This window comes from Rhineura floridana, chromosome 5 (assembly GCF_030035675.1).
Source record: "Rhineura floridana isolate rRhiFlo1 chromosome 5, rRhiFlo1.hap2, whole genome shotgun sequence".
Lineage (NCBI taxonomy): Eukaryota > Metazoa > Chordata > Lepidosauria > Squamata > Rhineuridae > Rhineura > Rhineura floridana.
This window is the reverse complement of record NC_084484.1, coordinates 50,260,480-50,273,739: the sequence shown is the minus strand read 5'-3', so window position 1 is coordinate 50,273,739 and position 13,260 is coordinate 50,260,480. Positions and strand designations below refer to the sequence as shown.

Here is a 13,260-nt window from a genome sequence, read left to right as displayed (position 1 = left end):
AGCAGCACCTGAGCACAACAGCACTCTCCCCCACTTGAAATTCCCAGCACAGCACCTGCCAAACAGAGGAAGTAAGAGGCTGATCAAGTGTCATCCATCCCAATCTGGAAACAGCAATTCACAGTAAGTAAAATTTCTGCTTTTGCCAGACTGGAGTGGAGGACATTCTGTTGAGAGGGATGTACGAGAGTGGCCCCAGCAGAGGGCAGGCTTCCTCTGTGACGTGCCTAATCCTTTGCCACACCCTCCTGCTGAATGTATCATCAGAAGAGAACACATCCACACAATAGTGTTTTGTGAAACTGTGCACAGAGGCCTAAGTAGCCGCCTGACTGATGTCTACAATAGGGAACCCACCACAGTATGCAGCCAAGACAGCTGCTCCCCTCAGCGAGTGCACTAACACCCCCACTGGAGAATGCTTACTTAAAGCCTCACAAGTTACCCCAATAGCCACTCTCAGTCACCTAGCAATCAAAGAGGTGGAAACTTTATTGCCAGTTAATGGGCCTGCACAGAATACAAACAGGAACTTTGATTTCTGGGTTTCAGGGTGTGCCACCTTCTTTCCTGTGAACAGGAAGGGTTGGGAAAGAAGAAAGGCACCACCACCTCCCAGGAACAATGAAACACTGAGTTGACCTTTGGGATGAAGGGGGGATCAGGAGGTAGCCCCACTGTCAGGCCCAGGATGCGACTCAGGAAACAGACCACAGGTTGTAGTTAATTCATGTTTTATTAGGGTAATGTCCAAACAAAGACTGCACTTTCTCATGAAGCAATGCAGGGATACAGGTCCTGCGACATTGGGAGAAAGTTGACAGAGCAAGGGGCTGCTTCCCGCCTGTTCTTTAAGAAGGGGCTAAACGGGCGCGCAACCTTTCGCTCCTCCTTAACTCCCCCTCAGGTACTGCCCGCCTTCCCCCCCTTCTCTCCTGTCTTTTCAACCGTCTGCGTGTGCGTGGTGAGGGGGGAGGCATCACCTCCTCCTCTTCTGAAGTGTCCGATTCCACTATGGGTGATAAAGAAGGAGCTGAGGGTAAACCATCTCTCCGCCTTTCTGCTGTGATCAGCCCTCCCTCTTGCTCTGAGCTGCGGAGAAGGGAGGGCCTGGGAATGTCTGGGGGGGATTCTAAAACTTCAAGGCTCTCAGGCTCCCCGTTGCTAGGCGACCCTATCTCTGGCATGTCCTCTGTTTCGGCTTCGCTCCACAGAGGGTAAGTTCCTCCCTCCTCCCTCTGCCAGCCATCTGAATCCTCTCCTTCCAACCCCCCAGGAGCCCAGCTCATCCTCCCGACACCCACCTTCTATGAAAAAACACACAGCTGAGGATTAGAGGATAGGGCACCTAGCTCTAATACATGCCTGGCCGAGATGATAGCCACCATAAACACCATCTTCAGGGTCAGCAAGTTGCCATGGGTTCAAATGGTGGACCCGTAAGAACAGTACGGACCCAACTGAGGTTCCAGATAGGGAACCTATAGATTACTTGTAGCAATTAAAGACTCACTACCTTAATGAAGCCTTTGTACAAAGGGTATGAAGAAAGCACCGGGGGCCCAAGTCTGACCAGAACACTGCTGAGTGCTGCTGCCTGGTATCGATAGTGCTGCAGCTCAAACCCACCTCCACCCTGGCTTGGAGCCCACCCTTGATATGACACATGAAGAAAGAGATACATGCCACATCATTGAATACACCCTATTGGTGGTTGCTGATGGTAGGAGAGCAGGGTATCAAGGACACCCCAGAGAAACCCGGGGGGGGGGATGCTGTTCCGTGGAGCCAATGTGAGGTTCCACAGAGGTCCATTTTCTTTCCCATACTGTTTAACATCTGCACAAAGTTGCAGAGTGAGGTAATTCGGAGCTTTGAAGTGGACTGTTATCAATATGCTGATGACATGTGGCTCTATTCCTGCTTGAGGTGTCAAAGGGGTGTGGCAAGATGCACTAAACCAATGTCCAGCTGTGGTAATGGACTGGATGAAAGTCAAAAACCTAAAGCAGTGATTCCCAAACTTTTCCCCCTCCCTCAGGACCACTTGAAAATTGCTGAGAGTTTTGGTGAACCACTTAATGGTTTTTATGCCTGTTGTAGCCATTGTAATGCACTGTGCTACTTGCTGTATAATTTTTAATTGTATTTCTATTACTTAACACAAGGACAATATGATTTTAGCATTTCTTGATGTTCACTTTTAGCAGGGTGGGGAAGGATATATATGTGTGTTTTTTGTTTATTTTTATGGCATTTTTATATTTTAAATCTTTCTAAGTTGCTTTTTGTTGAAAAAAGCAGCAAATACATTTCATAAATAATAATAATGCACCAACTCTTAAGTGTAAGCAATGAGAGAAAATGAATTTATCAAAGGGCAAACATGAGGAAACTTGTTGAAGTTTAGATTATAAACTCCCTAGGGTAAGGGGCTGACCTTTAAACTTCTGCCTCTTTGCACTGCACATATGCCTTGATGGTGCTGTATACTGCACAGTAATGCAATGACAAAGCAGGGTTAGTTCACAGGATTGGAATTAGTTCCTATTTCCAAATTCATAACACCATTTAAGCATGTAGAAACTTAGTTCCATTACATTTAAGCCCCCTCCTAAAATTAAGTGTGTACGACACCATTTCATAAAATGAGCTACAAAAGCCCTTTATCATAACAATACACATTTATTTCAACAGAAGTATAGCTGCCCATTTCTGGTTGCTGCCAGCGAGAAACAATAAATAGCTAAGTCTTATTGCTCCATGGGTGGGGAATATGGATTGCCTGTTTAATACAAGAGTCATATAGCGTACAGTGTCCAAGGCATCTTTTAGGGGTGACATTTTGATAAACATACGACTATCTACTTAGATGGCATTCCCATGTTGGGTTCTCCCTTCTGTAACATTCAGTACAAGCAATTATGAGTTCTGATCTTACCACAATAAATGTTTTCCCACTCCAGATCACCAACTGAAGACAGGTATGGTAACAAATGTGATGCCTTTAAGACACAGGATAGTTTTACTATATAATAAGGCAGGGGGAGAACTCAAAACAGGGATGCCGTCTTTAGCAGCAATCTTCAGTTTCTCTTTAATGCATTCTGCTGTAGGATCTTGCCCAAAGTCAGCAGTGAGACTGATATTAACATTACTAGGATTTGAATTGATTCACTGATTTCAAGAGCCAAATACTTTAATTCCTTTCCCTTCAAAAACCATGAGCAACCTTCAGTCTGACGCACTGAAAGATATATTACATGACCACAATGGTATTTTAAAGTATATACTGTCCAAACTGTACATCATAGAGTTCCAGACTGCCAACACAAAATATCACAGTGCTAAATTTCATCATATGAACTCCATGTTTTCCAAAGAAACAGGAGCCTTTTCATATGGGTAGAGAAAACTGAAGAGATTTCTTTTCATACAGCACTGCTTTTTCTTCCTTTTTCTTTATTTCTTGCATAAAGAGAATGGATATTAAGTGGACTATCATTTCACTTGATCTTGCCTGGGGGTGGGGATGGATTATTTTTGCGCAGTAGTGGAAGATCAAATGTCAGTTCTGAGGTTTGAGTTTTCCAAATGCTTTACATGCATACGTTAACCTAACCTTGCTACAATCATGATAAAAAATAAATAATACATTTTATTCATTCAAAAACCTAAAACAAAACAAAAAGCCCCACACACCCTTGATTAGGACTTCTGTTTTGAAACAGTGCTTGAGTGTTCAATTAAAATACTAGCCAGCTGTATGTTAAAGTACAGGCACAACCATTTTTTTAAAAAATGTAGTACACAAATCATCTAATAATAACTAATCTTTAAAAAACAACAAGAGCAAGTACATCCACCTTTAACTGGTTATTCTGTATACTGCCATGCCAAAAGAAACTTAACTATCTGCCTTGGATCTTAAGATGCTAGTTAGAATACGAAATTGTGCCAGTTGCCAGTTTACTGCATTGACAATTTGGTGTTTTTAAAAAGCATGTTAATATTGTGTCTGAAGGTTTTAAACAGACATAAATACATTTAATTAAATTATTTTTAAAAAACCAGAATACTGGGGAATTACAAAAAATACATTTTGCAACTAATGCCTAATATGTCTAAAACAATTCAAAACCATTCATTCTGAAACAGAATTTTGAGTGATTATATGAGAGCATCAGGCACTGCCATGTCTGTCTGCTACAATCATTACATGAAGAACGTATAACTCAGTATCAGTCTTGATCCACTGATCACATATGCATTTAAAATTACAGATAATATTTACAAAATTTGGGCAAGGGGGTGGGGGCAGCATGGACTTCTCAGCCTGCTGTTGCACTTGCTGCAAAATGAGGTAATTTAAATGCACACAAGTCTAGTTCAGTTCAGGGTCCATACTATCTACACTTAAGTACAGACCGCTTCAGTGAATGGATTGGTTATTATTATACATTGTATGAAAAGAAAAATCATTCGGTCCAGTTAAGTCCTGCTTTGTAGCGCTTTTTGTGCAATACTGACTAAATGTCAGAAGGCTTCCCAGCTTGATTTGACAACTGGTCTTTCAATAGAAAGAAAAAAACAATGGTAAATTTGTTATAAATTGGTTTCATCCCAAGAAGGATCATTCATACTCTTTAGAACTTTCCGGACAAGCTTTTCAAGCTCCTTGCGAGCTCTTTGTTCTTCTTCCAGAGATTTCTTCATCTTTTTGTTATCCTGACAAAGAAAAGACAAACATGTTATGGTAACTTTTTCTCAATGGCTAGAAGATTGTTTCCCTTCAAGATACTTTTGCAAGGGGGAGGCATGAGGGCTCATTGAGTACACCTCTGTTGGAGACGTTTGATCTATAATCTTTGGGTTCTGCTTATCCAGTGACTGTGGGAAAGGATCCATTAGGTATTTTGCCAGGTGAGGTAAAAGAAAAAAAATACTATAGTATACTATATACTATAGTATAGTAGTACAGCATAGCAGACCTAAAACATTATATTGTTCCAACACACACAGGAGAAATACAACAATAACTAGAAGTCACAAATGGGAGAAGAAGTAAAGAGTCATGATAAAGTATAACCAGGACTGGGGGAAGGAGGACTCCCACAGAATGTTAAAATCATGGCAGTGCTCAAAGCTTAATAGCTTTCCAAAATAATTATCTAGAGTTCTCTTTTAGCATGGAGTTTGGCATGCTCTCTCTCCAAATCCAAACTCAGCAGCATTACACATGTGCAGGGTACTTCATCCTGTGATGGCCTCGCATAGCTCAACGGTAGAGCAGCTGCTTTGTATGCAGAAGGCCCTAGCTTCAATCCCCAGCATCTCCTGGTACGGCAGGGAAAGACTCCTGCCTGAAATCCTGGACAGTTGCTGCCAGTCACTGTTAATAATGCCAAGTTAGATGGACTGATGGCTCAGTAGAAAGCAGATTCCAACCAATCAAATCTGACTGGCTGGAGAAAGTGTGGACAGTGCAGTCTGCACAGCCCAGTTTACAGATAGTGTCTTACAGGGAAGGTTCCTGACTCCTCCAGTGACACTTGCGCATTTCTGCTTGTGGACTATAGCAGCAAACCAAGAGTATTATGTAACCTAGTTAGAACAAGAAGCCCAAATGCTTGTTAAGTTCTCTGCTGCTCCATAACTTCCAACAGGGAACTTTGGCTTCTGCCTCTACAATCAGAGGAGCAGGCTCATTATGCAGGCGTTTGAGCTTCCTGTTCCCCCCACAAAAAGTACATAACTGGAGCTAGTCAGCAACTGGAATAGCGTTATTTGAATAAGCCCTAAAAAAACAGTTCTTGGCTATTGAGTGCTTTGGAAAAAAATATGCTCCAGAACTAAAGGGACTCAGGAATTTTTAAAGTACCACTTGAGGAAAATGAGGACTCACAACAAAATATCTATAGCTGGTCAATCATTCTACTTTATTGTAAGGAATTTATATCCCACTTTTCACATCTCAAAGCAGCTTACACAAATCCTGCTTTCATTCTCTCATTGTAAATCCTTAAAGTGTATATTTCCTTGTTTTAGCCATATTGAACACATGGCATTTCCCTTAATCAATGGGACACACAACAGCTTCCTCACCCATGCACCAGCAGAAAAGGACATGCCTATAGTCAAGCCTTAGTTCATAGACAGCAGTGTACATATTCTTCCCCCAACTTCCAGACAGTAATTCAAGCCTAAATAGGAACATCACCACATGCAAAGCAGCCCAAATTTGGGGCAGAGAAGAGTCAGATGATACTGGTAGGGTGCAAAAAAGGCAGCAGGGTAAAAACAATGGCAAAATGTGGCCATTTACAAGCCCAGTCCTGTTGGCTTTCAGTACATTTACAGCCCACATTTCTGAGGCTGCCAAACTGAAGGGTCCATTTTATTACTTTTAGTCTCTGACCAAGCAATCCCAATATTCAGGGATATGTTTCACTTTGAAAACTTGAACTGCAAGAGCAGAACAATGCAAAAACAGCCAACATTATGGAGATGTGTTTAGCTTATGTTTCTGGATCTGCATTTCTTTGGCACAACTTTCTGGAGCTCTGATTATGGCTTTATTTTTCTTGAAGAGTTTACGATATAAGAAGTGAATAATACATTTGCTTAAATACCGCAACAGTTAGAAAGCATTAAAAGCAAAGCAAAATCCATATATTTATAGGGGAGTACTAGCAAGCCAGACTCTCTGTCATTGTTTTTTCCCCATCTTGACAGGGTTGTCCATTTCCATAATATTACATGACATTTTGAAACTTGGTCACTAAGTTTTATATTATCATCAGTTAGGCCATAGGGGGACAAAGTGCACAAACTTAGCATCTACACAACACCAGAGATGCCACCAGGAAGAAACCAGCAGTGAGGAAGGAGGGAGTTATATATGCCAATCCACATTAGTAACAGTTATAGCAGTATCAGCAAAGTAAGGTTACATAGATTGCTGGCCCACCTTGACACCTGATAGCCAGATCTAAAGAAGTCACTGTTCTATACCATCTACCGCTCCACCCCCTCCAGACACTTGCCATATAGGTCATGGTGCAGAGCATAAAGTTAGCACTCCTTCCACTCCACTCTACTGGCACCGATGCAATGCAATAGAATCGCCACTGAAGCTTACTGATTCTATTGCCAATTCTTTAAAAACTTAAATGTTATTCTACTGCATGCTACTCATCCTATTCTATGTTGACAAAACATGTCATATATCTTTTACCAACCTGTCTTAATTCCTGAACTTCATCCTTTAATGCATATACTGTGTCAACAAGACTTCTAAAACAGAAAATTAAGATAAAATACTTTCACAAAGTGTAAATAAATTATGTAAAAATCACATCAAGATCTATCAATACACAAGGTTTTAAATTAGAAACCATATAATTTAAGATGGAAAGGGTAAGGAAACAAAATGACCAATATATTTCCCAGCCACCCCATGCTTTTGGCAGTATCTTCTGGTCTTTTCTGGCATATTTTCAAATGAGCTACAATTCACCTACAATCCTGTTGGCTTTAATGGGTTTTGAGATAAAGCAACTCTTTTAACTGTATATTTTAAACAGAAACAATAATATTAACCATTACAAAAAGCAACTAGTAATCCTACATATTAATAACAGCAGAAATCCCAGAGCACTCAAGAATGCCACCTTACCCACAAAACTGATTTCCCAGCTGGTAAAAGGATGAAGGAAGAAAGATGCAAAGAGAAAAGTTAGAGAACCCAAGATTGTTGAAATTAGTCTAGATCGGCTGCGCAAGATTGACAATGCACATTACAGGCAATTCAGTAATGAATTCCAGTAGGATATTCATCTCCTTAAATATGAAGCCACAGAGCATATAAAGAACAAGTTTATATGCAGCTTAAAATATCACACAAAAACTTCCTATTTTCAAGAAAGTGGACTGCTTAAAATTCATCATTTGCTAAAAAAATCCATCTTACTTTTCTTCTATCACAGTCTGACCATTACTTTTTGTTTCTTCTACAATAATTTTCTCCTCCTCTGGAAGCAGCACTTGGGGAGCAGATTCTTTACGGGAGCCTAATGCAAAATAGTAATAGAATTAAAAGATAAACATCCAGATAATGTTACGGCATTTCAAAGAATACATTAAAAAACCCTATAGGATTGATGATATGTGTCAGTTACATGAAATATTATACATGGGACCACATTATTTTTAGTCCTCTGTGTTTTTTGGGGGGAGGGGAGACATATACCAATTATTTTCATAGGTGCATTATCACTAGTTTCAATGAGAACAGCCAACAAACTGTCACTTATGTTTTTCCAACCATTAGCAGATTAGATTAAAACTACCTAGTTAAATCTATGAAGACTTTAGATACAGAACTAATAGCATTATCAGGCAATAAGGATCTTTCATTAACGTAACTGAAACTTCTATAGATAGTGCTAAAAAACCACAATATAAAAATATTTTTGGTGGCTATGATCTGACTATATAGCCTGGCTCTGAAGTTGGCTAGTCATTAGAAGCAAAATTATAATGACTCTATTGCCTACCATAATTTAAAGTACTGACCCTCAAACCTAAATGACTTGAGTTGCATAATATAGGGATTGCCTCTTCTTTAACTTCTCACTGTAAACTTTATGATCAAGAGAAACACATTCTTGATCATGCTCAGTACTAAACACAAATAAGATGCATATACAGAGATGCTAGTACACAAGAAAATATTTCTGCCACAAGAGCTAAAGAAACATATCACCACAAAGCCTATACAGACAATTGTTTTTATCATATATGTTCACCCGATGTGTAGTAAAAATTTCCTCACAATCTGACAGAATGATACCAACTTGCCAGGTGGTAAGTTTCCATTTGATAAATGGTCACTAGTTAAACCTTAAATTTATGGCACAGAAATCTTAATAAGTCACACACAGCAGCTGTTCTGAAAATAGGATCAAAACCAGATCTTTAATGATGCAAATGTAGGAAAAAGAAAATACAAGTGTTTTCCGTCTAACTTGTTTGAATTCTTAAAGAATTGAAAGAGTAAAATCAAGAAGAAGGCAGCATAACATAAAAATAGATGTTCTTTTATACATCTAAATAGACAAGCGGCAGTTCATAATGACCCAAAACAATTAGGCAAAAGAAACATCTTTGACACATCACCACAGCTAATTTTAAAAGACCACTGTCAAAAATACACCACTAGTCACAAAAAAGAGGCCGCACTGAATGAATTGTATCATTCTTTGCACACAAATGATGATATACCATTAACTTCTTAAATACAATGTAAACCAAGTAGTTTCTGAATACTGCACTGAAATAAAGGCTATTATTTCAATAAAGACACTGAAGATTATGACACTGAAACACTGTCACCCTTTGTGTGCTGTAAGGAATACCTATTTATTTCCTATTATCAGTAGCCACCTAATATCAATTAAAAACCTAAATTCGGGCTATCAATTCACTCTCTAGGAACCTGAGTGACTATTATCTTAAAATGTATTACATCTGAAGGGCAATCTTCTTCAGCAAAATAGTGTTTTGATTTCACAGGTATTACATTTAATGTAGAAGGAAAGTGAATCAAAAGAAATATAAGCCTAATGGATTGCATTAGAAACTGTGAAGCTACAGAATGTTTTCAGCGATACACCCTAAGACAATTATTACACTATGTCAGGAACAGATTCTACCAAACATGATTCCTTAATATGCCAGATTCACTCCTCGGCTGTACTTTAATTACTGTTTTACAACCTAAATAATAACCTGGCTCTATACAATCTTCAGCCTCTATACAACCATATATTTTTAGGAACTCCCACTGATTTTAGTGGAACTTATTTCCCAATATACATGCTTAAAATTACAGGTTAGGTCTCAAGGCAACTTAGTTAAACATTTAGGATATTAAATCTGCTCAAGAATTAATTTTCTAAAAGCAAATGCAATTGCATGGCAAGAAAAGCATGATTTTGTAGTGAAGGAATGGACTGAAATGAAGGCACGTCAAAGCTCTGTATATGACGGGGAAAACAAGGCAGTTCCATACTTTTGCTCTACATAAACACCAATCACTTTAAAATAAACAATTGAATTACATAAAATGGAAAGGTTTATCTAGATCCCATTGATAATTCATTTAGCAAAGGCTTGGGGTGGAAATCTACTGACCTACAGCTCATTCTACACAACAATTTCTCAATACTTAGTTTTAAGGTAATTTATGCCCATTGAATTGAATTATCCTAACTTAGTATCTCTAAGCCAGAAAGTAGGGAGCGAGTGGTGGTGACCTGAAGATGAAATGTTGTGTTGACTTTCTCCTGTTAATACAAATGCTTTGATTAACCCAACAGAATTTAGACCATTTCTTCTCTTTCACAGAAATCAGTGTGACAAAGCCATCTCTACTACAAACATACATCATACAGAATATATAGAAACATATAAAAGGTCAGCATACGTGTTTAGAATTGCATTAAAAAAGAAAACTACACACAATCTCTTTTGCAACAAATAGGTTGACTGTTAATAAGAGTTGTTTCCAAGAACAATGTCAAGACTTAAGTGCCAAACTAGGCATAATATAAAATGATGCACTTTGGTTTTTGTAATATGAATAGTAGCTTCTGGGGAAGGCTGATTTACCAGGACTGGAAGAAGCAGGGATGAGTTTACCTCTTTCCTCCTCTTCAGTGGTCCTCATGGAAATTGCTCCTTTAAAGCTGCTATTTGCATTGGGATGAAACATTCATTAGCACCAATAGGGGGATTTCCTCTCAATACAAACAGCAGTTTTAAAAAGTAGCAATTCCTCCAAAGAGTTCATAGCAGCATAAAGAAAGTTCATTTTATAGTCATAATTATCTACTGGCATACATTAGGTCAAAAGACCACTATTTGCCTAATGCCATTCAATGAGCTTCATAGCTGGGTACAGGTTTGAAACTTAAGTTTTCTACACCCTGGCCATTAAATTCCACCCAGTCCACCACACAAGCTCTGTGACATGACAATCTTCACCATCACCATGAGGTTTCTCTTCTTACAAAGAAAAGGAGTAAACCTGTGGAAGAATCTGTAACTGAGATGTACACTTTAGAACTTAAACTGCAGTGAGTATTCTGATGTACCCTTTGTAACTTTTTTTAAAAAAATTTCCCTAATGTTGGTTTTCAGATGAGGCATCCCACAATAATCATAAACCAATATCCAATTTGAGCAGTTTATGGATAAGGAAGTGGAGAGGCCTTGTTGGTGATCCCATCTTGGAGAAAGGTAAATGCCTTTTCGGAAGCCTACCTGGTTTAACTGAATAGACAGGCCCCCCAGTAATGTTCACCAGTACTCTACACTATGAGGAAGGCAAACCTTTCCTGTTTTGCTGATTTCCCCCCCCCCCAGAATTTCCACATAATTTACTACTACGGTGTTTTCATATCTTATTAAAATAGCTCAACATTCTTGTTTAATTGAAATTTTTAATTGGATTTGTAAATGTATTCCACAACGTTATATAAGCCGCTAGGAATGATGTACGAAAGTGAGGCCTGAATATGTTAAAACTGGCAAGTTTTCTTAGCTGGAGCATTTTCATACAATTCTAGAGGTAATATTGCCACATAGAAGATTCTGTGATGTATGACATGCAGGATTCTGCAAATGGCTATGAACTGCATGTACTCTGGGCTAAAATAACTTACTTTTTGCATCTAGGCAATCCAAATTATGTATCAAGAATATAAAACTGCAACAGATAAATTAAGCAAAATTTGTAAAAATAAATGGCATAATTTCACAATTTTTACCATTTTGCGTAATTTATTCTGAGTTTTCTTGCAATTAGGATAGCAACCTCACTGAAGCCCACCCACTGATTTCAATGGGACTCATGTTCAGGTTACAGTCCCCTTGTTTATAAGCAAGATACTGCAAATGTTTTGGTTTGATTTACAAATACCTGTGGATGTGTTTATGGAGGTGTCATGGTCTAGAACACAGGCCTGTCTTGAGCAAGTCAATATTATTAAACTGCAAAAGCCGTTTAATTGTGGTAATGGCTACGTGCCAAAGAACAGCCTTTATTACAGTGTTTTCTATCTTGAAAAATGATTTAGGTAGCAAGATAAGTATGTTCTGTAGAACTAACTAGTGAACTGAGTTCCTGAAAAAATGCATGAATATTTTAGTGAGGGGGGAGGAGGCATCTCCATTTAAAATGACATGCTCAATGGTATTTTAAAATGTGTAAAAATAAAATTAATGACAGTACCAGGTGAAAAAGAATCAGTTTGCAATCTCATCATGTATGGAAAAACAGGACACAAACACAGGGCAACCATTATGATTTTATTCACATTCCAACTGGCACCCCAGTATCATTAATGCAAGTGGGGTTTTTCTGGTGTATTTGAGATGGGGGAAACCCCATAACTTTAAATAATTCAACCCCCCCCGAATATACTTGAACAGTTACACATGCAGAGAGAATAAAAATCAGTTATGAAGGATTGACAATTATTAAAGCTAAAGCCATTTGATTTGTAGATTTAAAACCAAACTATGGAACCCTGAAAAGCAGAGTCCATTTGAAGAAGCTCAACATAAAATGTATCAAAAATAAAAAATCGTAAAGATTGAAAGCCCACATCTGCACATCATCAGCAATTCCAAATCAAACCATTGAAAAAGCACACTTCATTACAAATCACCACATGATGCCATGGTTGAAATTACTGGGAGGAAAAGAGGCAGACAGAGGAAGTGGTTGAAACCAGAACTCATCAACCTACACACCCTGTAGGAGGGCTGTCTTAGCAGCACAAATTCACTTACACTAAGTTAATACCAGTATAGGGCTTTTGGACCAACCTCAAGAATAGGCTTCCATCCTCAGAGTTGTATCCAGTGCTGTTCTGCTCACACTTCCACTTACACCATGGAACTTTCCCCTCTTCTCCTCTGTAGCCCCCCCTCCTCAAAATCTGCTCCAGAGGATTGGGGGATCCTCTGGAACAGATCCAGGGGTATGCAGGAAGAGAAGGCGAAGTCCCGTTGCACAAGGATAACTCTGCACAGCATTGGATACAACCCTTAATCTACAAAGACAAGTGTCAATTTCCAGGAGGTTATCCTTGTGAGTCTGTTGTGAAAAATAATGTAAACACTAACAAATTTATTATGGCATAAGATTTCCCAGACTGTGTGACAGATACATACTGCTTCTGCCGGGGG

General features: G+C 38.9%; 1 protein-coding gene across 2 annotated transcripts in view; it reads right to left on the bottom strand.

Moving 5' to 3' along the window:
• Nucleotides 1–2,665: 2,665 nt before the first annotated feature.
• The window catches only part of ARHGEF7 (Rho guanine nucleotide exchange factor 7), a 129,500-nt gene continuing 118,905 nt past the window's right edge, over nucleotides 2,666–13,260 (bottom strand). For both annotated transcript variants that reach the window (XM_061626647.1, XM_061626645.1), the window contains 3 exons: nucleotides 7,973–8,072; nucleotides 7,242–7,296; nucleotides 2,666–4,728 (listed from right to left, as the gene is read on the bottom strand). In XM_061626647.1, coding sequence (XP_061482631.1) covers nucleotides 4,606–4,728; nucleotides 7,242–7,296; nucleotides 7,973–8,072 — 278 coding nt within the window. In that variant the 3' untranslated portion in view covers nucleotides 2,666–4,605. The remainder of the gene's footprint in view (nucleotides 4,729–7,241; nucleotides 7,297–7,972; nucleotides 8,073–13,260) is intronic.